The sequence below is a fragment of the Triturus cristatus genome, chromosome 3_1 (assembly GCF_964204655.1).
Source record: "Triturus cristatus chromosome 3_1, aTriCri1.1, whole genome shotgun sequence".
NCBI classification, from domain to species: Eukaryota; Metazoa; Chordata; class Amphibia; order Caudata; family Salamandridae; genus Triturus; species Triturus cristatus.
Genome location: NC_140583.1, coordinates 824,139,822 through 824,166,423, shown reverse-complemented (window position 1 = coordinate 824,166,423; position 26,602 = coordinate 824,139,822). Strand labels below are relative to the sequence as shown.

General features: G+C 44.8%; 1 protein-coding gene across 1 annotated transcript in view; it reads right to left on the bottom strand.

Annotated features, from left to right (window-relative positions):
- Positions 1-1,810: 1,810 nt before the first annotated feature.
- UBE2E3 (ubiquitin conjugating enzyme E2 E3) overlaps positions 1,811-26,602 on the bottom strand; it is a 189,477-nt gene continuing 164,685 nt past the window's right edge. The window contains exon 6 of the mRNA XM_085645190.1: positions 1,811-2,438. Coding sequence (XP_085501316.1) covers positions 2,341-2,438 — 98 coding nt within the window. The 3' untranslated portion in view covers positions 1,811-2,340. The remainder of the gene's footprint in view (positions 2,439-26,602) is intronic.

Below are 26,602 nucleotides of genomic sequence, written 5' to 3'. Positions count from 1 at the left end.
GGAATCCACTGGCAGATGTATCCATCAGAAGCCTTGTTCTTTAGTTGTTGTGTTATGATGCAGGACCAGCTGCTTTCAAAATGCGAGCATCATCATCCATGTACTAACAGGAACAGAGCAGAGAACGATGTTGCAGCTGCTCCTGGGGTTATCACTGGCAATAAACTGTTTTATTCCAGGGAAACCACTGTGCTTGTTCTCACAGATATTCCATATAGTTCTAATCTACTAGAACAAGAGTAACATGTAAATATTTGTGTCTAACAAGTAAATGAATTCTGTTCTTGCCAATATTAGTATTTTCATCATTCAACTTATGTTATTAGGTTGTATTACTTGTAGACTACTATTTGAGTTCGTAATTTATGTTTAATGTCTCTTTTGAAGCGTATGTGGTAATGTAAAGTTAAACAACCAATAAATGAATGAAACTGCTCCTAAATACATTTACTGGAGATGAACGACTGGAAGGCCAAATGTATACTAAAAAGCAAGGAATTTCTTCCCCGTCAGTATTCGTAGAACGATGGTGATTTTCTTCCCCAGACAATACAAGGTCAGCAGATTCAGAAACTACTGTGTGCCTTTGAAAAAGCATGCAGACTGAAGTGGGCACAGAACCTCTTGGTGCAATGGGCTGAGAGCCCCGATGTGCTCTATGGTGGAGATATGCCAGAGATTCATTTAATGCACGGACACCATTTGAAGCCAGGTAACTACGGAGCACACTAAAGCAAACGTGAAACATAACGTGTATTTGTAAAGCGCACGTTCACCCATAGGTCTCTTGGCACTGAATAACAGATGTTTATTGTTACCCAACTCAATGGAACTCATTTTATCTACCTCAGATGGATGAAAGGCTGAGTGGACCCGCCAGGATTTGAACCTACGACCAGGAGGTCAAACACAGGCCCCTGCAGTGGATGCATTAGTCCACTGAGCCACCAGAACTGTTGAAAATGCCTGAACAGGAACAAGGGAAATACCTGCTCTAAAGGGCTTGTATTTCTATAAATCCATATAAATAATAATAATTTAAAAAATATATAGATTGGGGAAGATATGAATAAATGGGAGGCAGAGTAAGTTTCTGATGGGAAAAACAGAAAACCAGTGGCCTTATAACCCTCTCTTGTCGTGGGCGGTCCTACTGGGGATGGTTTGAGTACTAGAAGCAGTAACCTAAATGTTCACCTTTTCCTTGGAGGCAAGTAGTGCTGCAATGGGAGACATCAAAACGGTTAAAAGCCGTATTACAATCTGCTTCGGTTAACAATGCCTACGACGGTAGCATGCTTTATTTAGAACACAATGATTCCCATAATATTTAAGAATCTCAATGACAAACGCTCTTACGTGCTGCTGTGATAAAGTGCAGAGATCACATCTTATCTGCTCAATCTTCTGGTTGCCTGGTACGGGCTTCCTCTTCAGACAGCACAATATCTTTATGATTTCATATCTTTCACTATATCCCCCTCCTTTATTTCCACCATTGCTCTTGCCAGCTTCTTATAATACTTTCTACAATTACAATCTCCAGTAAATAATAAAATGCAACTTCCATGCTCCTGTGTGAAATACATTTGGTTAATTTACTCTACCTTGAAAGTGTACAAGTAGTTTATAAATTATACCACATTAAACTATATATTGACGTGTAACACCTCATTATGGACATCCAAAGAACATGCAAATAATTTGATGTTTTTCAGTAGCCCTCCCTGCCCTTCAACTTGCATAAACCCTCCCAACCCTTTGTTAAAGGCATTTAAACTGAAAGAAAAAAAATCATTTGAATGAGAGATAAAATAACACACGTTAGCGAACATGTTTATTGTTTTTGGGATGATATATTGGGGGCTCTTTGAGCTACAAAGGGAAATTAAATCCTTTCGGTACAAACTGACAGATAAAACAGTTTTCGCAACAGCATGTATCACATAATTGAAACAAGATCTGGGTTTAATACAAATGGCAATTCCTAATCATCTACATCTACATTTTGTACCTTCATACAGATAATGAATTAGGCTAAAATGCACCATAATATTTGGTTGACTTCAGGAACAGTATCCTTTACATCACAAAATACATTTTGATATCCCAAAGAAGCAAGACTTGCAAGTAGGCATTTTAACGTAACTATTCTACATCTACAAAATTCTACTCTCGATAGCATTTACCTTTTATGGGTAGTATCCCAGTCTTCACAGGATAAAAGCAGAGTAGAATCAGTATAACATGTACACAGAAGTCCGTTTTTATAGGCTATAAAGATCTGTTGCACACTGTAAAGGTGCCTCCTGCCCCTTCACACTGCACGAGTCGTCCAATTTATGTAGCATATCTCTTGGTCCACTGTCTTGCTATCCTGTCATGTTCTGCTCTGTTTGTCAAATATTGAGTGGCTATGCTTCCAACAAGAGGATCGGCTAGAAAAATGAAAACAGAAAATCAGGAAATGTCAAACAAATAATAGATGACAGCGTTTCGAGTAGAAAATATGCAGTATTACGGCAGGACTGGCATATATGTCAATAACAGAACAAAAAATTCGAATACGAAAAGGAACCTTCATGGGGACTCAGATAATTGCATTGCTATTTTTTACCAACTAAAATGACAACGGTACCATCGTGGGGTGGGTAGAAAACCTCCTTAGACATCAGCAAAAAGAACGTTGTGTAAATATAGCATTCTGCCCAAGTGAGTCCCTCCATGTCACCACCCTACCTGCTAACATTTTTATGACTAGACACTACAAGGATCTGCAGGGGTACAATCCACGTCCTAGACCCATCCGTTTGTTACGGATCCAAACAAGTGCACCTCACTCATGAACACGTTTTATACGGAACTTCACCAGTCTGTTGCTCGAATGGGAGCTAATGTCAAGAGATGCAGAGAATTAGAACAAGCAGTGGCAAAGCTGATAGGTTCAGTTTTAAAGTACTAACAAATGTAAACATAGGCATTCACAAATGCTGTTTGCAAGCGCTGGATGCACGGATGTGATTTCCCACATTATAGTCAGTCCTACTAGCTTATCTAATGCAGGGGAAAGGCAAAAATATTGCATTCTGTGTAGAATGCGTATAGAGAAAAGGAATTGAATGTGACTAACAACAGCGTTGAGTTGATTTTTCAGATTTAGAATAATCCCCAGTGCATTCTAACGGAAGCACTACCTGGAAGGCATAATGAGGCATCGCCAGCTGATGCGATGAGAATACTACTATGAGTGGACCCCAAAAAAGTCCACTCTATGCATATTTTAAAGAATTGCTAAAAATGAACAATCCAGAGAGCTGTGCAGTCCAGCCAGACCTAACATTGAAAGTTTACCTTACCATGATAGGCTGTTATTTAGAACAATTTAGAAGCCCCACACTATTACTTGGTTATTTTATCACTCACATTAATATTGGTGGTAATTTAGAATAAGTGGGAAGCAGTAAAAATAATGTGAAATGCGTAGAGAGTGGTATTCAGCACGTTTAATGCCATTTTTGCTTTGGGAGAAAAGTACGGCATTCCGTTCCCATAAGTACCAGAGGACAAAACTTCTGACATTTTGTAAATGACTCCATTAGTGGGGTGGTGCTCATTTCTCCCAAATGGCAATGCAGCACAGTTCCACTGTCCATAAAAAATGCTTCCAATGATGCCATAAAAAAGTTATTCCAACTCTTTAAAGAGTTAAATGTTTCTGTGTTGCTGGATACCGCTAAGGACCTTATAAAAACGTCCCTGATATCACTCAGTAACTCTTCCCCAGGGAAACTGCAGAGAGGTAGGTGGTGACAGAAATAACTGGGATCACAAGGGAGACCAGGAGGGTTGCATTAGAAATGAGGAGTTCCTGGGGAATCAGCAATTTGAATCCCAATTCTTCCCAGTATTTAACCCTTACACCCCCTGCTTTAAGCAGGCTGAGCTCCACAATGAGTGATAAGGGGAAGTAAGGAGTTTGTATGGCTAGGCGATGGGAAACATTTAGGTGTAGGAATGGACTTTTAGGATTCAAGGAGGCGTTGCGCTAAGGGGAGTTAGGGCTTTCGGGGATAGTTGGAGCCTTAAGGTATAGTTAGAAGTTTGTAGGTGTTAGAGAGGGGTATCGTTAAGGGATTTTTTAGGATTAAAGGATGGGTAGCATTTAGTGGTACTTATATAAAAACATCAAGTTTGAACAAAAACTAGTTATAATTAGTATCGGAATACTTAGCAATTACTTAGTAAATTAAAATCAATATTTAAATTAACTTTTGGAGCCGATGAAGATTTAAAAAAAAAAAAAAAAAAGTCTCTTGACCATAAATCTTAAAACTAGGAATTAGAAAGAACAAGCATTGGCATAGCCAATAGGTCTCGCCTTCGGGACCTTATAAGTGTTTAGCCATGCAGCGGTTGATGTTGTAGAACCAAGGTTATTGTGCTGCATAACTAAATATTGATAAGGGCCCAAAGGCGAGGCCTATTGGCTATGTTTCAATAGTGAAGGCAGTAATCCTTGTTATTGGCAGGGTGAATGTGCACACTGAGCAGCATTTGCTGCTGCGTTTGGGCCAGTCCAGACCTGGTTGCATCTTTTTAGGTCTTGTCTGACCCAGCGCATGGTCTGGTCTGGCGAGACTTATTGAGAGGGCTCCGAAAAGTGCTACCAGGCCAGCCTAGAGCTACAGTGCATGTGCGCGCGCGCGCCGCACTTTACCGCAATTACTTTCACTTTCGGGGCCCCACGGCCGCTTTGATGTTTGATCGTGATCGGAAGGGGGAGGTGAAAGCACCAAATGATTATTTTTGGTTTGTCTTGGCGCTCTATGCTCTTTTTCAGTCACGCCACTGCATCTTGTCGGGGGTGGGTGGGTGCGATACTTTATTGTAAAGAGTGAATTGTTGAAGAAGCAGGTACACAGAGTGATCTGGGAAAATAGCGCTTATGTAAGTTCTTCATTTGACTGTCTTCTTGTATACAGGAACGTTGCGTAAGGACGCCGCCGGTGTCCGAGTGACGCGTGACTTGCAGAAAGGGTCCATCTCAGGCAGCCCTCATTGTATGGAATGTAACGAGGGCGCTGCCTCTTTTTCAATGAAAGCAGCATGTTGTTCTCCATGACTTTCTCTATCCCTGAGGGTTCCCCCTAACGTTCAAGGAAAGCTCTTCTTCGGTGATCTCCAGATTATCACGTAATAAAGATATCATTCCTACTGAACAAACTTAGATTCATTTTTTTACCTGGATTATCACATCACCACGCCCGATTTGAGCAAACGGGTTTGTTAACCTCCTTGTTGGTTTTTTAAACTCTTTTTTTCCTTTTTTGAGGCGAAGCAGTTTTTTTTCTTTTTGCTTGCGCAACTGTGGGATGATTTTAACAGATTCAGCTACCTTCAAATCTAGCGTTCTAGTCAGGTAGCACTGTGCATGCTAGAACTTGTAGTTTGTCAATTTAAATTATGTGTGGCCTTCAGATCCCATCATGCATAGTGCTTGCCCACTTTGTGATTATAATATAACACGTTTTCGTAGCGTGCACGCTTTGCAGTTACTTTGACTCCTAGCGCTTTGGGGGAGGAGCTTGTCCCAAAGCGCTACGATCTCCATGTTGGATGCTCATGGGCATGCTCCGGTTTATGTGTAGGCCCTCTCCCCTGCACGTGGGGTCAATGCCTCGTCAGAGGTAGTAGGTGCTATATAAATGTATGGGTTGACTTTGCGGCCTACAGCCCAAGCCAGTGAAAAGATGACGTGTTGGGGTGTTCTATGGCTGGGCGTATTGAAGTGTGGATCTACTGACAAACAAAAGTGTGTTCTGGAGATGTATTCTGTTGCTTGGGGTCTTACTATTTTCTTTTAACACTGCCTAGAATAGTCCTGATTACACCTCCTCCTCTGGAGACATCACTTTTCTGGGCCCTTTAACTGTCCTACCATCTAGGAAGACCTCCTGAATGTTGTACTTTTTCCTCAACTTCTATCTCTCTGTAATTCACTGCATTGATCCTTTTGATTTAAATAATTTTGTAATTGTATGGTGTACAGCGTTAGGTTCTATGTATTTCTTCTATGTTTATAGATTCTTTATTTTTCTGAAATGATTATTTTGTGTTTTCTGCACATTTCATTTTCAAAATATAATTGGATTTATAGGTTGTTTTTACAGTATTTAAATGTATCTATGTGAAAAGCACTAAGAAACCCTTAGGGGCCCGTTCCACCTCCATGAAAAGCATAAATAAACAGAATAAATAAGTGTCGCCTCACATAAGTACTATTTCAGCCTCAAGGGCTCACTCGCACAGGCTAGTGTAAGTAAATATAACGAGGGCTACCTGTGTGTTTATTCCCGTTTTCCAAGTATACTGCTGCCTTATCTATTGACAAAAGCTAGAGTAGTGCTAATAAGTCTTTTCAGAAAAATGGTCTCACTAGTCTTAGAGGTCTGAATGAGGCGCCATAGCTAGTGAAAACCCTTAAGGTGCAGATGGTGCCATTCAGTGCTGAGGGGGTCGATGCTTGGCTGTGTCCTGGGTGGATTTTAAAGGCCCAAAGGAAGCGCGAGGACATCTAAAGGGGTCTGAAGATGCAAGAAAGGGCGACCTGGCATCTTTCCCAGCCTCTCTTTGACTGGTGAGTAGAGCGTTGCGGCAGGGTTCATCAAACACTGAATTGGGGTGACCCTCGGAGAGCGGCTTAAATATTTTCTGTACTATGAACAGAATGGTGTAACTGGTGTCTAGTCTATTGCTGGAAGAGTTCCAAAGTTCAGGAAACTCCCTGTGTGTCGGACCATTGAAAGACATCTGGCATTTTCATTAGGTTTTTTTTTCCTGCTGATTATATAGCGCAAACTTGACCCCAAGGTATTGGAGCGCTTTACATGAGCACCAGTTACGTTACACAATCACACATTTTTTTTTAGGTTTCGCCTGACCCAGCGCATGCGCTGGTCTGGCGAGACTTATTGAGAGGGCTCCAAAAAGTGCTACCAGGCCAGCCTAGAGCTACAGTGCATGTGCGCGGGCGCTTTGATGTTTGATCGTGATCGTGATCGCGATCACTTTCACTTTCGCGGCCGCTTGTTCTTACTTTCTGCCTTTCCTTCCTCCGCTCAAACTTCTTCCTCCTCTTCCTTTCTTGTTTTCTTCTTTCATAAGGTACATCGCTTTTTATCTTCCTCTCTTTTAATGTTATTCCATTCTTCATTTCATCCACTCTGTTCAGTCTTCACTGCTATTAATACTGCAGTTTTTCTTCTGAAAACGCCTCTACATCCTACACATGGCATCATTATTTCCCTACTGCTTTCTTCTACCTTAGCCACCACCTTCCTCCGAGCCACTGCCACCTTCTTCTCTAAATTTACCTTTCTTCTCCTTTTGTTGTGCTCTTCTCAACACTGCTACCGCCACCTTCCCTGATCGCCTATGTTCTCGGCCTAGTTACTGCCACTTTCTCCCTTTCACTACCTTCCCGCAGCGATCATCCTACGGCCATGGCCACCACCCTTTCCTATCTCACCTCCTTCTCAGCCACCGTAGCTGCTATGACTTCCTCCGGAAGCTCCATTTTCCTCAGCCATTGTCCTGTCCTTTCGCCGCAACTTTCAGCTTAGCCACCTATGCTCTTTTCCTTGAGGAGCCCCACGTCACAGCCCCGCCCTGCTGGACAGGATACCTTTCTTTAAAATTCGCAGAGGAGCGTCAGAAAGCGAATTTAATGATTTCGTTTTCAAGCCTGTGTTCTTTTCCTTTCCTGAAACAAAGCTGTGTTTCACCTGCCATTGTTTAAATCTTGGAGGAGTCTGGTTGAATGATTCCTGTCTGGGAAAACTTTGTATTTTTTTTTTTTAGCAAAAATAAATCACTACACCTCTATAGCTCACTCATTTTATCCTACGATCGCACTCCTTTTATTCCTCCCTCCTCATATTTGTGCATTTTCTTAACATTCTTTCACTCGTGTATTTTTCTACCATTTGTCTAGATTTTCCATTTTGTCGCTGGCATTCATCACTCTGTTGCATTTTTTCCCAATACCTTAATATTTTTCCACTCTTTTTTTTTAGGATATCTCCCCAGAGAAGCTGAAAAATGAACTGCCAGAACGACATCCCAGATATCCTTAAATTGTGTATGCTAATATGTGTATACAGTGCAGTGGCTTTATTTGCAGCTCAATTCTAGGGAATAAGGGATGCATTACACTGGAACGTCCAGGACAAGGTGCGATAGCCTAGCACTCCTGGATTATATAGCGCAAACTCGACCCGAAGGTATTGGAGCGCTTTACATGAGCACCAGTTACGTTACACAATCACACATTCTTTTTTAGGTTTCGCCTGACCCAGCGCATGCGCTGGTCTGGCGAGAGGTGCAGTAGGTGATACTTTTGAACATTAAGGGCAAAATATACACTTGGATAGCAGAGCACAGAGTTATAGAAAACACCTGCTATGGGGCATCAGGGCATGTTCCTATGGAGTAACTGGGCAATCGAGTGCATGGCGCCCAGGGCATTCGGCTATGGAATCTTTGGCTGCACTGAGGTGTTTGGTTTCCAAAGGCTGTGGTTCATAAAGCGGGTAATGGTACTTCTGACAAGATAGTGCTGATGAGTGCCGTACCATGACCGTGCCAAGGGCTTTACTAACAATCCCTAAGAACTTTCACAAACCTAAAAATTCCACATTCTTTGGTCTTCCAAGCACATACATACATGTGATTGTGTTCTAAGCATGTTCTAGGTCAAAAATCTGGACACTGTTTGAGCTCAGATGCTTGATGGGGGAACACTGATTTGGAAATATAAGCTATTCGGTGACTGTATTGTGGGTTATGTAGGATATTAGGTTGCAGTGGTATAAAATGCAGTGTAATGGCAGGCCACAGGCGAATACTATAGTCTGGGAAGGATATTCTTAAGCAATACTGTAAGGAGGAAGACAAAATATGTAAGGTTACCTTGGGAAAAACTGAGTTACATACCTTGCAGGTGGCATTTAATTTCTGGAATAGTACAGTGCAGCAGGTGTGCTACCACTCCAAGGAGTGTGTTTCGGGGTACTGCTTCAGTCTTCTTGGAAAAGTTGATGAAGGATCTGGTGTAGCTTCCTTGACTGCGCTGTTTTACATTTCTAGTTCTTAATTACGTGTGGCCTTGTCATTATGTGGCATTCTCCCGCTGGACTGCCACAGGTTCAGACAAATGACTGGTTGCAGCTAAATTGAATCACGGCTCCAGACCAATAATGCACCTTCAGAAAGTAAAATGGCGAAATCGTTGCGGCAATGTGCATGTGAAGGTAGGGAGGTAAATAACTGTTTTGACATTGACATGAAAGTCAATTCTATATTTTTTCTCGGAATTTGGTGGAGGCGTTTTGGTTTCATTTCATCCTCTTACTCACCAACCTCTATCACACCTATGTTTTTTTTTTATTGTGCTCAGTGTCGCTGATTATATATTCCTTTATTTTTTTGGTGTAACTTGTGCGCAACATTTCTTTTGGAGCTACTCATTAACGAAAAAACAAACAAAAAGGTTGCATTGTAAAGTTAAATAAGTGGCTGGATTCAAATTAATGGTGTAAGTTGCATTTGCATAAACAAATTAAACAAAAGAAGGCCAGAAACTATCAGTGATTTCACCAGACAAATAGCGCAACTATTTAAAAGTACAGGCACAGGGAAGATTTATAATGCTGCTTTCACGGCGGAGGGGCAAAGGTGATGAGGGGTAGAGAGAAAGCATATTCTGCCTGTACTACAGCCTTCTAGCGCAGTCAACTTGCTTCTGGGTTACCATCTCAGATTGACGTCTAGTTCAGCATGTAATAATTGTTGTGGCTATTATGTACTGTTTTGTCGGTTTGGCGCTAACCAAGACATTTTTTTTAAACAAAAATATATACGCTATACATACTTACAATGGAGTTCCATTAGCTCTCTCCATCCATTCATCTGCTGTAGTGCTGTAGTGATGTAGTGGCATTCATATTTGACATCTGCCCATCAAAGCTTACAGCCTGGCGCACAGGCTTAGACCGCTCTGGCCATTGGCCGCCTAACTGTGAGTGATGACATTCTGTTCTTGCACAATGCACGCATCCGCACAGTAAGGAGTTCCTTTCAGTGTCAGGGACTACTAGTGCAATGTGTGGTTTTACATAACAAACAAGCATTTGCAATGCAATAGGTCTCTCATTTACGCGAGATTAAGCTATTTATGTTTTAAAAACAAAAACAAAAATAAAAAGCATTTTAATTTGCAATGTCAATAGCTCAAGCTCGCGTAAATGCGAGACCTATTGCATTGCAAATGCTTGTTGTTATTATGGTGGGGAGAAGGGTTTACATTACTTATCAGGTGACATTTGTGTCAGAGGGTGGCGCTCTGTGTCACATGACACCAAGTACTATAATGTGACCTAGCCGTAGCTGCTTCCTGTTGTGCGCTTCATGCGAACTGTAACACCGTGAGTCCTGACTTGTTAATCCTAAATACTTAAGCTGCTGTCACCCTTCAATTCTTTCAACTTTCCCTTTAGATTTATTTATTTCTGAATGGTGAAAATTTCTATGACGTACAGATAAGCCAGAAAGAACCACCACGGAGGCCGCAGTTATTAGCAGCACATGATAGCGATAGTTGGAAACAAAATCTATAGGGGCAGAAAAACATATTTGGATATAATGACACGCCACCCATGTTATTCTCGTTTCAGATTGGGGTTCTGCCAATGGACCAGCACTCCAGGCTGTCGGTGCCAGATTGACACCAGAACAATAGAAATATCTGCCCATGAGGTATTTCTTACATCAGCTAATTAAACACTATAAAGCACTATAGCACGGCCACTAGAATTAAGTGGCAGTGAAGAATAGGGTTGACATAATTATGCAGCAAGGAAAGTCGAATATGTAACAATGTGGCACAATATGTAGCAGTAATATTTCAGTTTTTTGACAGTTTAACAACTTCTAATAGTGTATGAGCAAAGCCGCACCTTTTTAGTACCAGTTTAACACCTGAATGCAGCAATTGTCAACTGAAAGCTGACCAGTTAACCCTTGCAGAGGGTTTGCCACTTCGCCGAACCACATATGACCCCTTTTGGTTAGAAAGTGTCTACACTTTGTGCTACAAAGAGTAAAGGGTACAATGGGAACGGTACACAACACAGAAGGCGTACCTAATGAAGGTAAGAGCCGTGAGTTAGAGGGAGACAAATCTTGCAAACCTTTAATGCAGTTTCGAGCTTAGCAACAGTTTCTGAAAGGAAGATTCTAGAGTCCTGACTGTGAGTAATGCAGAGCGCGGACTTCGGAGACACGATCATTGTTTATTTATTCAACGGTAGCTGCCTTTCATTCAAAAGACTGATCGTGACGGATTGTGCATAGTTTGTACACTACAGTACGTGTCAAGTGTGTGCATGGTGTGCACACTACAGAATGTGTCAACAGTGCGCCTATGACTACCGATGTTATTGACACGTTGTTGTGGAACAGCTGCAGGCTTGCATTTAAAACAGAATTATTGTATTTTTTGGTGGTCGGTGCCCCTCCTCACATGCCTGACATACTCAGATTGCTACCGATCACAGCTGTGAGGAAATGAGGCGCCCTCCCTTGTTCACCTCACAGCACTCCACCTGCTCCTGTAGCATACGACATAGCACCAAGAGGAGTAAAGAGGAGCTAGACAGCCAGGGGAGTTTCAGTAGGCTGAGAAAGCGTGTAGCCGGGGACAGAGGAGAGGTACACATACTAATAGGTGTGTGGCTCTGGAAGTGTACAGAGTCGGAGGCTGCAAGTTAGTGTTACAAAGCTCGGAGGGTGCGCGTCGAAGCACTGCCCTCTGTGGGGTCTGCATGTGACACAGCTGGGAGACACGATCAGTGTTTATTTATTCAACGGTAGCTGCCTTTCATTCAGAAGACTGAGCATGACGGATTGTGCGTAGTTTGTACATTACAGTACGTGTGAAGTGTGCCTCTCGGATTTAAACAAGTATCGGCATACAAATAGAACATGGTGACCAGTACGGGGTTGTTTGCTCTCCCCCACGCCCCAGTGACACACTCAGGAGTGACACCCTCAGTAATGACACCCAGTAGTGATACATCCAGGAGTGATAACCTCAGGAGACACACACAGGACTGACAAACTTAAGAGTGACACGCACAGGAGTGACACACTCTGGAGTGTAAGTACAGGGGCCCCTGTCCCTGAAGGCTGGACTCATTAAGATGTGGCCTAACGGTTAGAGCATATGACCTCGAAGCTGGGTAACCAGGTTCGAGTCTCTGCGGCTCAACCTCTTGTGATTCTGGGCAAATCACTACATCTCCCCGCGCCTAACAAAATATGGATGTGCCCGTATGCAACAGCTGGTGCTCGTGTAAAGCACCATGATACCTCCGGGTTGAGTTCGAGCTATATAAAACTGCAAGACAAAAAACACGTTTTCGTTACTCGGCTGATTTTTGGTGAATATTTTAAGTTTTGAAAAGTCCACACTTAGAAGAAATTTCAGGAAAAAACAGTCAATGTTACCCTATGGAGAAAATTGAGTTATTGGCTTTAAGGTAAGTACTCGACTGGCAGAGTTAAGGTTCTTGGCATAGACTCAGGGGTTTATCAGGGTCAGGTAGGTACAGTTGTTACACCCTCAGCGGCACAGGGGCAGCCGGGTGCAGAGAGAGTTAGGCCCAATGTTATCCTATGGGAGGCAGGGGGGCCTTGGTTGGTGGCTGCTGACTAGCAGGCCACGCGGCTGTGGGAGCTGGGCTCCTGGTCACTTGCTCAGGGCAAATGGGGAAGTAGATAGGTGTAGAGGTTACACTGCCAGGGCCACTTGTGCGGCTGGGTGCTCAATTGATTTCAATGGGAAAGCTCCGGTTTAGAAAAAGACTGCAAGCTTGGGGACGAAGATTTTTCAGGTGCCACCACCATTTCGAGAGGTAAGTTGGGTAGTTGGAGGATAGGTAGGTACCCCGGAGTTGGGCAGAGGGGGCCGCAGGGCACTGGGTGCAGGGGTGCCTTTTGGTGTCAGGAAAGCTTACCCTCTGTTGATGGTGGTTGGGGGGGCACCTGGTTCTGAGGCTGCAGGCGTCGTCAGGAGCGTCGAAGGAAGTCCTTGGGTGTCAGACTCGGGGTCACAGTCGCCGTGGGGTCGTACTCGTTGTCTTTGTTCACTCCGGCACAGGCCAGGCTTGGCAGGTGCAGAGTGTGAAGAGTTCGCGGTTCCGGGCTGATGCCAGGGATTAGAAGCAGATTTTGAGTAGAGCCTCTACTCATGGGAGTCCCAGGTGCTTAGAGCCAAAAGGTAGCCAGGTCCTCCGGGGTTTGTGAGGTTGCTGGCCACAAGAGGTGCCGGGTTGTAGCAGGAGCAGGGTCGAGGGTCGAGAGGCCGGTAGGGCTGGGGCCAAAGCAGTTGGTGTCTTCCTCTTTTTAGCAGCTGCAGGGCAGGTCTTCTTTCTTCTTGCTCTTCTTTGTATTTCGGAATCTGGGGAAGGAAGGTTCAGGGTGCCCCTAAATACTAGATTTAAGGGCGTTACAGGTAGGTGAAGGGCAGGGACCAATGGGTCCCTGTCCTGGGGTGGGTACATCCCCTAACCTGCCTCTCTCCTGTGGGAGGGGGGCAGTAGCCTAGTCCTGATTGGGCAGGGCTTCCCATCTTCAAGATGGCGAGAGCCCGGAGATCTGCTTCACCTCGCCTCCCCCACCTGAGGGGTGGGGTTGGCAGGCTGGCACATCCCCTGTCCTTATTTGGGGTTTACGGCCAGGCTTCCCGCCAGAGTGGGGGCTGCCAGTGGCCTGGGGAAGCTCACAGTGGCCTTTGAAGCTTCCCCCTGCCCATCCTGGGGAGGAGATCTAGCACCTTGCCCAGGATGTGCATTGTTGCAGGCCCAGGAGAGCAGGGGCTCTCCTACCCAGGGGTCCAGCAACATGTCTTGTGTGGCAGCCTCCCAGACCAGACGTGGATTGAAGGTTAGGTTTCAGGGGGCATCTCTAAGATGCCCTCTGGGGTGCTTGGTACATTAAATCCCACACTGGCATCAGTGCGGGTTTAATGTGCTGAGAAGTTTGATACCAAACTTCTCAGTCTTCAGTGTTGCCATTATGGTGCTGTGGAGTTCGTGTTTGACGAGCTCTCAGCACCATGTACTCTTAAATGGCAGCACTGCACTTACAGTGCCCGGGAATGGACCTGGGTACTGTAGGGGCACAGGGCTCCTGCTCCTGTGCCCACACCACTGGCATAGGGTACCCAGATAGAGGGGTGGCTGATGTATGCCAGGGCAGTGTAGGTGGTGGGCATGGCACACAGGGATGTGTGCCATGTCGACTCTTTGTTTTGTCTTGTACCCAGACACTCAGCCTGCAAGGGCAGTGTATGTGTGTTAGGGTACAGGGCCTCTAAGGGTGGCAGAATGAGTGCTGCAGCCCTTAGAGGCCTTCCCTGGTCACAAGGCCCTAGGTACCTAAGGTACCATTTACCAGGTGCTGACATGTGGCCAGGGTTTGCCAATTTGTGTTTTAGGTTTTTAGGGAAGGAACATAGGCCCTGGGCACCTGATTGGCACGAGTTCAGGGCACACTCAGTCAAAGTACATTCAGCAATTCAGCAACAAGTGGGGACATATCATGCAAGAAAGATGGCACTTTCTCAAAAGTGACACACCCAGTAGTGAGACCCTCAGTAATGACACATACAGGAGTGATAACCTCAGGAGAGACACACAGCACTGACAAACTTAAGAGTGACATGCCCAGGAATGACACACACTGGAGTGTAAGTACAGGGGCCCCTGTCCCTGCAGGCTGGACTCATTAAGATTTGGCCTAATGGTTGGAGCATATGACCTCGAAGCTGGGTAACCAGGTTAGAGTCTCTGCGGCTCAACCTCTTGTGATTCTGGGCAAATCACTTCATCTCCCCGCGCCTAACAAAACATGGATGTGCCCTTCTGGAACAGCTGGTGCTCCTGTAAAGCGCCCTGATACCTCCAGGTTGAATTCGAGCTATATAAAACTGCGAGACAAAAAACACGGCTCTGCGGATCTTACACGCCCGGAAATTGCTTGTACTATCTCCACGGAAGGAAGCTAGAGATGTTTAGGAATGACTGCTGTGGCACAAAATGCCATGAAGGTGCTTGTGTGTGGCATAGAAGGACTCCCTGCAGATAAATCACGGATTACAGTGCCATAGCACATGACAGTAAGAAAATAACAAGCGCCCGCCATGACGTTTTCGTCGCTTTTTTCTGCCGTCCCACTTGGACGGCCTCGCTGCTAAAAGGTTTGTCTTTATGGGGTCATGTGTTTGGCCCCATAAAGAAGATAAGAAACCTTTTACGCCAGCAGGAAGTCAGATGAGCCAGTCCAACTGGGACGGCTCTAAAAGAGAAAAGTGTACGTCACTGGAAGATGTTTTCCAATGGTTGGCCACCGTTTAGCATAAACGGTGACGCCAGCCAATGGAAAAGAGGGGCGGGGCTTAAACCCCGCTAGTGAAAGCTGCCCAAATACATAAAATCTCGCCAGCGAGACTGCGCATGTCTGCGCAGCCTTCGCTAGCCGAGACCTAAAAAACATTTCTCTCAAGGAGTGCTACATTAAGATATCTCTCAAGAAGATGATCGGAAAGGGGAGGTGGCTGGGACTGCAATACAGCAGTCCATTCTTACTGACTGTCCTTCTCCCTTGTGTGCTGTTGCCAGAGAAGAACAAATATCACAGTTATCTAATTATCTAGCTTTAGAAAAGCATTGCAGTGGCGTTTTTTTTACCTAAAGTTAAAACTCTCTGGTAGCACAATAGCAAAGCTTGATAAAGAGCTCTGCCTCACGCTACTTGAAAAACAAATAACTACAGCTCTTGGAGGGTAAGCACTTTTTCTGTGGAAACACAGAACTTCTGCCCAATCAAAATACGTATTCTTGCCCACCGATATCTCAGAGGAGCTAAATCCCCTTTCTGTAGTACTCCTGAAAGCTCTTTAGCTTGAGACCACGAGGTCAAGTGACTGCTGTTCTGTCAAACCAGACCTACTTAAAAAATACAGACTTTAAATAAGACTGAAGAACTATGACAGACTTCAAAAATAAATAAATAACCAACACATACCTTTAAGTCTACATCAATTGTTTTAACACAGCACTAATTGTTCCCACAGAATTGTATTTGATTTCAACTGAAACACTGTGACTTGTTTAAGTATATACCCTGTTGTTTGTAGTACAGAGTTCTCCAATATGAATATAGGTCTGTCTGCATTGATATTGGTGTGCATGTCGAGTGTGTCATGGACGATATTAAGCTGTTTATAGTTTATTCAGTTCTAAATAACTCAAGATGTTCAAATAGGAAAACGTTACTTACCTGCAGTAACAATCTTTTGGGTACTCTACCTACCTGCAGATGCCTCATCTGCAGAACAATCCCAAGCGTCATACTGACACCAGAAACTGCAAACCTTTCATGTTGCTGGTATGAGGCCTCGGCTTCAGAACGACGCCAAAATGTTGTCAGGTGACATCAGCAAAGCCATATAGCACCCATCCGGCTGTAACCACATTATAATCCCTGCCCCCTGATATCCCTGTGAAAAACTGTTTTCCAGAGATTTTAATTTTTGATTGGTGTTTTTGGATCATTAGAGAAGTATTTTAGCTCGGGTAGACATTGCTGACCCAGGCCAAATTTTTCTGGATTAAATATTTTAAAATGGCGGATGTGTTGCAGTGATTATGTAATATTTCAGGAACCATGAGACCTATGTACTTCATTTTGGTGCCAAAACATAGGTTTTGGGGCTCAAGTTGTCAGAGACAGAAAATAACTTCTCAGAGCAACCCTTTAGCCATTTTCCAAAATGGCGGCTATAATAGAGGAAGATGAGACATATGCAAATGAAACAAACAATGGTTCATAATGTTTTTAGGTATACACCAAATGATGTTTATTGTCTGAATATGAAAAACATTCATGTTTATCACTCCTGCTTTAGACACATTTTCATAGTTCAATTTAGTTCGGCAATCACTCGTGGTACATTTGAAAAATGTTGCTCATTTGAGAAGAGCATATCGACAAGCACATCTTTTTGTAGCACAGGTTTTGCAAGTACATGTACGTGTAAGTTCTGTGGGTTGAGGCTTTAGAATTGTTTTTAGGTTTTAGCCCCCATCAATATCTTCCCAACCAAATTCACACTAATCTTTCTCTACATTTTCATGATCTAAATCATTTACACATCTGACCAAGTAGAACTCTCTTTTAGTGTGTCCACGCATAGAATATGATGTCGGTGGAAGGTCACCCAGTGGGATTGACCTCTTGAACTCATTGTACTGAAGATCATCAACTGTGTGATAGTCAGAATTCGTTTTCCACACATGCACAAGATATTTTTCTACGTCTTTAAGGTCACATTCTCCTTCTGTCCAAGCTTTGTTTCAATGTTGCTCATAGTGTCTTCACCCATAAGAATATGTACCTTGATAAGAACACTGGGCATCTCTGTGCCAAGTTTTTTGTACAGAATATGAAGTGGGATTAAGTGTTGTTTCTCGCCTGTTCCATAACTTATCTATAACTTTGCCAATCCTTGACATATGAACATTGCAACAAAATCTAAGTAGCACAATAATAACATGTGCCATTTGACAGTAGAATGATTTGTTTGGAACCATTTCGAACAGCCCACTCAACACTTGGCACAACACGAAGTTCAGCTTCCTCCAATTTGCGGTTATGTTCTTGAACAATATGGCCCGTACCTTTTGAATACATCTCTGCAGGCACCAACTCCTCATTGACAATCATTCCCCTTGCAATAATTGGAAATTCAGTGTTCACTGACACATCAGTAATGTTTTGGTGAGTTGACATCTCCAAGTTTATCTTGTTCAATGTTGATGACCAGAATTTATCAAGTTGCACAGGTATGGGTGTCGAATTTTTGATGCAGTCAAGAGCAATTGTTCTACTTGTAGACATTTATCTGATTCTCTCACATTCTTTGACAGATAGTTCAAAATAACTGTCAAAGACAATGTGCAGTTCTTGCAAGATGCACACTGACTTTGATATCTGTAGAACAGCCTGAACGACCTCTTCGAAAATTTGCATAGATGAAATCTTGACCATTCGCAATTGTGACATACAGTCCACAAAAACAGCGGTTTTCAATGAGGACACCTTTTCACATTAAAATTCTTCAAGTGAAGGTTTTTTTGGAGCTCTTGTATGAGTTTGTGCTTCACGGGTTTGGTTGCAGCATCTCCATCAAATAATGCATTTGTTGGAAGAAGATCATGCAACAGATTGCTACATCTATCTCTCTATGTGCTTTGAAGATTAAGCTAAGAAGTGGAAGACAATCCCATGAACCAACAGGCTCCTGTTGTGCAAATGTAGTGTCTTTTCCAAATCATGTTTTATGAATTACATCACGACAAAATGAAAACTCCGCTACACATGATGACTCCCCACACAATCTATGACAAGTGCAAAAGTAGAGAGCTAATCACTTCAATGAATAGGACTGGTATATCAACAAATAATAATGACGTAGTACAGAGCAGGAAATTGTTAGCAGCTTATGCTGTAAAATCTTATGAATCAGACAGCTCATCACTTCCAAGTCACTTTACCAGGAAAGGATTTATAATTGCTGCTCTTAATAATTTTGATTTTGAAGACAGCTCTTCTGTGTCTAGAACATCAAGCGCACATTATACTGCCATGTTGCTTTTTCAGGAGTGTACCAATTAAGTTACTGCTGGTATACTAGCTGTCTCAACTGTAGCTAAAAATAAAGCTGCAAACTTATAACCAAACTGCCTTGCTAACGGGTGCAAAATCACTACAAGCCATTAACACCTCCCAGTCATAGTTTCAAAGTGGCTGAGGATATGGATCTTTTCTTACCTGATGCTGTGGTCTGCACAGCTGATTTAACTGAATTTATCATATTACTTATTCAGGCAGATTTAACTGAATTTTATCATATTGCTTATTCAGTGCAAACTGAAGACTGAAAAAAAAGCCAGTTCCTCCGTGGGCTGGAAATCATGTTTTGATCTCCCACAATACTGTCCCACTGAAGAAGGTCGAGTTTTTAACAGTAATACAATCTCCAGTCACAAACTACGCAATAGTATTAACAAATTTCCAAAATGTGTGTGCTCAACTTGAAGACCAGCCTATCCTGCCAATTTTCTGCGATGAAGGTTTTTTCCGTATTGTAGCTGACATTTTTAAGAGCAATCCAGTAAAATTTGATGATCTTTATCTAATGATGGGCATTTTTCACATGCCAAAAGTGGCGTTGCAGTGTGCAGGAAGTGGATGTGGCATACATGATGCACTTATTGAGGCATAAATTTTGGGAAGCAAAACTGTCCAGTCAGAATTGAGTGGAACTCATTATGTTCCATTGTTACAAGGTATGCTCATCATACCTGAGGCTATGGAAACATTGCATTGGAATGCTTTCTGGAACCAGAATGACAAATTATGTTTTGCTTATCTTATCTCAAAAATGAACAAGGCAGGTGCACTTCATTCAAAAGACATAATGCAAAGCCCGGCAATGTTCCATACACTCAGTTCAAAATCAGAAAACCAAGTTCTTAAAGTTTGACGAAAAATGTGAAGAACTCAGAACTTTGCAGGTACTGGGGAAATATTTTACACATGATAGCTCTAGAGAAAAATCTGGTACTTGCTGATCGGGAAGGTGATTGGGAGCTGCACGTGAAGACTGTGGACTCACTGATTACTGTGTTTCTGGAATTCGATTGCATAAACTACCGGAGATATGGGTCCTGGTATTTGGAAAGAGTGAAGAAGCTAGATATGGAAAAGCCACACTTCAACAAAAAAATCATCCAAAGACATTTTGTCGTGAAAGACAGAGAGGGAATGTTCAATGTTGGGGCTCCAGATATGAAACTGGAGCAGAAGATCCAGAGATCACAGAAAAGCTCCACGGGAATTGTTGGTCAGACACGTAAAATTGAATATGTTGCTCAATGGCATCTAGTTTATCATAAAGTCCTTTCTATTTGAAATGTTTTTAGAGAGATGACAAATTAAAAAATAATGGACCATCATGAAACTGTTCACCACCACTCACTTGTGGGAAAGAGAGGGGAACGTCTTAATAAACATGTTGACAGCCTTCTGCATTTCATGCAGCAGCAAGGAAACCCCTTTGAAATGATTGAGCCTGTGCAACTAACACAAATTTGTGACCAAGCAACATGTGGATAACGATATAAAGACACGTCTACTAGAAGTTCTGGAACATTGATCGAAACTATACGCAGAGCTGAAGCAGGAGAGATTTGTATTGAAAGAGAAAAAGCTGTTTGACATTATCACTGAAGCTAAACTTCCACGCTTTACTTGCCATAGTAAGAGTTTCGAGCCAACCAGCCACTTTGAACTCGTTAGTCTAGAGACGCCCACTGCGCTCGGGAGCCGAGAGTTCAAATGCGGTCACTGCGTTTTTCTTTCTGCCGACGTGATCCCTGCCTGCCGGTCTGGGAACCCCAACATCTGCTCGTGCGGGTTGATTCTGTCTTTGCCCACAGCGCTGACACCTGCAACTGCGGGTCATATTGCTGCCGTGAGGCAGTTTCAAGTAAGGCGCAAATTTTTTTGCCTGGTATCAGGAGCGCTTACTGGCTGTGGTGGGGGCGGGCCCAGACCTCGTGACACCCACTGAGTTATTAGGTGAGTCGCCCCCGGGCAGTTATATATGTATCTCTTTAGCCAGCTAGCCGCTCAGCGGCACAAAAGTAAAGTGGGTTTCCACTGCATACCTATTTTTTCTGCCACTGATCTCAGGCTTGCCTGTTCACGCGTGAGTGTGTAGACTGCCTTTGCAGCGCTGCGCGGGTTAAGAATGGGCATGAGTACATGGAGGAAGAAACCTTACAGGTTATTCCCCTGGACGAGGAGTTCCGCGACGCCGCTGACGCGTCAATCCATCAAGCAGTTGAGGCAGCAATGGGTCCATTTGATGGCCGCATTATGAAGTATGCCTATTCCATACAGGCAGAGCGACCCCAACGCGCGGAGAAGCGCTAAAGCACCTCGGCACCCACTGGGGGGGCGTTCGAACGCCTTAAAAAAGCTTTCTTGGCCAGTTCTTCTCCACAGGAGCATGTCGAGACCCCAGACGTTCTGGAGAACCCTGACTTGGACCAAAACGATGAGGACGACGACTCTGTGGAGGGATTCCCAAGACTAAGCTGGTCCGTCTGCACCCTGGTGCCCTAACGTGTCTCCTTCTGATCCCTCGGCACAAAGCGAGATCATCTCCGACATGTTGGTCCCTGAGGACCTCATCCATCCCCGTTCCTCGGCCTGGACTCCCTCCCCATAGGTTTAGGCTTGTGTCGCTGGTTGCCTGCGTAAGCCTCTGGAGAAAGAGATTAGGGCCTGTCTTAGGGCAGAGTGCCCGCGTCCTACCCTTCTGGGCAAAGTCGCAGTAACACCGGAGGTCGACCCTAGAATGGCGACCTTCCTTCAGAAATACATTCGGGATCCTAAGAAAGGGATTGATAGGTCCTGGAAGAACTGTCAGGATAAACTCCTGGACCCGACTGTAACACTTACAAAAACTCCTGGAGTTGGCGGAGGAGGCTAAAGCGTCAGGCTCTCCTTTATTCCCCGATCGTATTTCCAACTGGGTCCAAAGAGCCACAGTCTTTCTGGGGAATGCGAATTGCGCACTCTCTACAGAGAGGTGGCGCTCCTTTCTCTTAAAGGTCGATCCCAAGCTTGGTGACTTCGCCTCTTCGGTGGCGGGCGCGATATCTTAGGGTGGCCTGTTCGGGGACCCCTTTATAAAGGAACTGACTAAGTTTGTCTCAACCTTTACTTCGCTTGACAAAGAACAATCCACCATTAAAAGAGTTTTTCACCCTTGTGTTTTTGTCAGCACCGGTCGAGGCAGGGGGCTTCGGCCGGCAAGTTCTTCACCCAAGGCCCTCAACGAGGTGGAAAGAAGTCCAAGGACCCCGGAAGACAAGAGTTCTTTCAGTCCCGCCGGGGATTCAGAGGCCGGGGAGGCAGAGGCGTGGTCAGCCACAGGGCGCAGCAGGTGAGCCTTTTACCTCTACAACACCTCAGGGTGAGGGGCAGGTTGGCACTTTTCGAACACACTTGGAGGGCCATTATCTCAGACGCTTGGGTGTTACAAAGAGTACAGGGTTTCCAGATAGAGTTCTATGGTACTCCCGTCCAGGACGTTCGCCCCAAACCGTTTTTTTTCGCACAAGACAAGGTCGCACTTATCGACAAGGAGGTGACCGAGCTTCTGCGGAAAGGAGCTGTGGTTCCATCTTCCCTGCACCCCATGGGTTTCCTCAGCAACATCTTTGTTGTAGACAAGACAGACGGTGGTCAGCGGCCCGTTATAAATCTCAGAGTTCCATCAGTGGCTGGTTTAGCGCCACTTTCAAGATGGAGGGTATCCATCTTCTGCGCAACCTCTTTCAACCAAACAATTTGATGGCGCGCCTGGATCTGAAGGACGCTTACTTGACAGTACCAGTTTACCCGCCGCACAGGCGGTTCCTTCAGTTTCTCTGGAAGGGTGTGGTTTCCAAATTCGCGACCATACCGTTCGGTCTTTCGTCAGCCCCGTGGTGCTTCACGAAGGTCCTCAAACCGGTTGTGGAAGCACTTCGGGCGACCAGGCTGCGTCTTATCGTCGATCTGGACGCTATTCTGCTCCTGGAGCAGTCCCCCTTACGTTTCGTCACACGTCTCAAGGAAACGACGGATCTTCTACAAAGCCTGGGGTTTGTCATCAACGACAAGAAATCCCTTCTGACTCCATCCAGGCAGGTTACCTTCCTAGGGTTTACCATCGACTCGGTTGCCCGCACCCTGAGCCTTCTCCCGTGGAAAATTGTCAAGATTCACAGGGAAATCATGCGCACTCTCGCTCGTATACCTCGCGGAGGCAAATAGCACGTCTGGTGGGCCTCTTGCCCTCGTCGATCCAAGCGATCTTCCCCAGGCCACTTCATTACAGGGCCCTTCAGCGGCTCAAAGCCTCTCATCTCCGCAAGGGCCTGCGGTATGCGGATAAGCTGCCCCTCACAGAGGAGGTTCGTCTGGAAATTAGATGGTGGGTCGACCACATGGAGGCCTGGAAAGGCAGGGCCATTTTTGGTTGTGATCCGGATCTCATGATAGAGTCCGACGCCAGCAAACCAGGCTGGGAGGCTCGGGCGGGGACTCCTCTACTGGAGGAAAGCGGTCTGCTGCAGAAGGTCAACCGCACATCAATTGTCTGGAATTGATGGCGGGTTCCTTCGCAATTCGGTGCTGGACCAAGGACAGGATATCCTGCAATGTCCTTCTGAAAATGTATCAGCGGTGCGTTATAACAACCACCTTTGGGGTACGAAGGTCAAGGGGTTGGTGGATCTGGCCAAGGACAGGTGGACCTTTTGTCTTTCCCATGACATATCAGTGACAGCGGAATACCTTCTGGGAGCATCCAACGTAGTGGCGGACAGGTGCTCCAGAATTTGGCTGGACATGAGCTTGTGGCAGCTTCATCCGCGGGTTTTCCAGCGGTTGAACGATACGTGGGGCCCGTTCTCGGTGGACCTCTTTGCGCCCAGATTAGATCACCAGCTTCCGAGGTTCTACAGTTGGAAGCCAGACCCTCTGGCGATGGCGACAGACGCGTTCCTCCAAGACTAGTCCGGGGACACAGGTTATGCTTTTCCCCCCGTTCACGATGATCATGAGGCTCACGACTCATATTCGCAGACAGCACACGAAGGTGGTTTTGATCACTCCCTATTGGAGGTCTCAAGTGTGGTTTCCAATTCTTCTGGAACTTTCTTGGGATTCTCCAATCCTTCTACCCCGCGATCCTTTTCTTCTGAGGGATCCGCAAGGTCTACCCCACCCCCTCCTCCAGCAGGGGAGAATGCCTCTGGAGGCCTGGCGGATTTCAGGCATCGCTGGAGAGTCGGCGGCCTATCGCAGGAGGCTCAGCGTTTGCTGGGAGCAGCGTGGGCGGACAGCACCAACAAGAGATACAGATCAGCCTGGTCTCCATGGTTCGGTTGGTATATTCGGAATGGTCACGATCCCATGGGGTGTGAAGTGGTCACTATCCTAAACTTCTTGGCGTCCCTAGCTTCTCAAGGTTTAGCCTACCGGACAATGAATTCTTATCGCTCAGCGATTTCGGCGGGTCACATGCCTCTTCAAGGTCGCCCGGTCGGAGAGCATCCTATGGTTTGCAAGCTCCTGCGGGGTATATGCTTGACGCTTCTCCCTGAACCTAGATATTCATCTCTTTGGGATGTCAATAAGGTTCTTCGCTTGTTCCAGTGACGGCAAGCCAATAGGTACTTGTCCCGCAAGGAACTTCGGGCAAAACTGTCAATGATCCTCTGTCTCATCTCTTGTCGCAGAGTGTCAGATGTTTGGGTGTTGGACATATCTGGTAGAGTCTATACCCCGCAGGGGGTTACCTTCCACATCATCCGCAGGACTAAGTCGGACTCTAGAGTGATATCGTATACTGCCTTTGATAGTTCATCCAAACTATGCATGGTCAGATGCCTTAAGGAATACGAAAACATGACGGAGGAGACACATCCTCCGGGTGAATGTCAACTGTTGATTTCCTTACGAAAGCCCTTCAAAGCAGTTACTCCACCGACTATAGCACGATGGATACGATGGGTGATGCAAGAGGCGGGGGTAAACGTCTCGCAGTTTGGCGCCCATTCGGTGCGAGGTGCAATGGTGTCAAAAGCTTTCTCCCTGGGAGCCAGGTTGGAAGACATTTTGAACGCGGCTGACTGGTCATCAGATTCGATGCTCAAAAGGTTCTATTTCAAACCAGTCGTGGATATGGTCTCGCTAGCGGTGGATAAGCTTTGAACTAGCATAATCCTCCTGACATAGAATGAAAAATTTCCTAGTAACCATGACAGAAAGTTTCAATTTTATTAAGGACGCGGAGGCGAGGATTATCACCTCCCAGGGCTCTTGCGATCTCCTTGCTTCCACCCTTTGTAGCTGGGTGTTCTATACTGTTTGAAGGTTACTCTTATTCGTATGGCATAAGTATGTCCGCTTTATTTCACCTTGTATATCTATGAAATGTGTGTTCTCTCTTGGTTATCAATTGCTTGTGCCTGTTATACCTTGCAGTTTGCTTGTCAGAGTCACGGAGAATAGAGTCATGGTTCTTCTGCTTAATCTGTTTCAGGTTCTGAAGGTGTCAAAAACGATGAGTTGATGCGAGTTTGTTCTGTCTGCAGTCTCGAAAGAGGAGTTGCCACAGGAAGCACACGCCCTCGGAATGACGGAGGACGCTGATTGGTGGTTGTTATGGATTAACTAATAAAGTACCATGGGAGTGCTAGATTTTTGTCTAAATGTTAAAGTTGAACACTGCTGGCTGCAGAGAATAAAGAAAGTTACAGCATAATCCTCGCCTCCGCGTCCTTAATAGAATTGAAATTTTCCGTCATGATTACTAAGAAACTTTTCATTATATTTTACTGCAGTAAAGCCTGCAGACCAGTATTTTGTTATATGGGAAATCACAGAATAGCATATAAACAAACATTTTGGTTACTCACAAATCGTGGGATAGAAGATTTTCAGTCTGATATTCCTTTCTTCACCCTCTTCAGAGGCCATGATAGGTTTGTGTCTGTTTCTAAGGTACTACCAATGTTAGAGCCTGAAGGGACCGAAGATTAGGTAAGTGTGGGGCAGTTTTGTCCTAATTCAGGGGCATATGTGTGATACCCCTAGCCCTCTTTCCTTTTAATCCTGTCCTGGGAGACCGCATAATAAACACATTTGGTCCCCTAGAGCCAGTTTTAATCTAAAAGATTTATTTTGTACTCTGCCCCACACTTACCCCATCTTCGGTCCCTTCCCCATTAAAACACCTCAGCTCCTCTTCTAGCCCAGAAGAGTTTTAGGCCCCACCAGAGACCTTGCGGCCCTGAGGTATGATGAAGCATGTCACCCTTGTGTGAGTGAGGGTTCTCGTCCTAAGAAAGGCCTTTTCCCATCTTCCCCCACGATTAGGACACACATCTTTCTGGCAGTAACGTTGGTAGTATCTTACGAGCAGAGACCCTTCCCCTGCTTGTATTTATGATTCTCCAAGAGCGTACTTTTAGTGAGTATACATTTAGACAGTGAGTAGTACGGCCTCTCCTTTCTTTTGGGCCTTTCCCTTCGATTCTTTGTGTGCATCAATAATGGTTAGTCTGCCGAGATCTTTTCAATTCATCCACTACACATGCATACTTGTGTATGAAAGCATATACATACAGAGAGGGTCTTTAGGTCAGTCTGTTCTGTCACTGGTATGTTTGTCTCAGTCAAATTCTACTTCCATTCACGACCACATACCACACAGGGTAGTGGGTAAGCCCACTTCTGCCACTGGCTCTATTGCCCTTTAAGTGTGCTTCCATGTGAGGGGTGGTGGACCAGTCATTTTGTTTTCTATTATATCCTTTTATGGGTCTCTTTTCATGTTTTTCCCTCTCTGCAC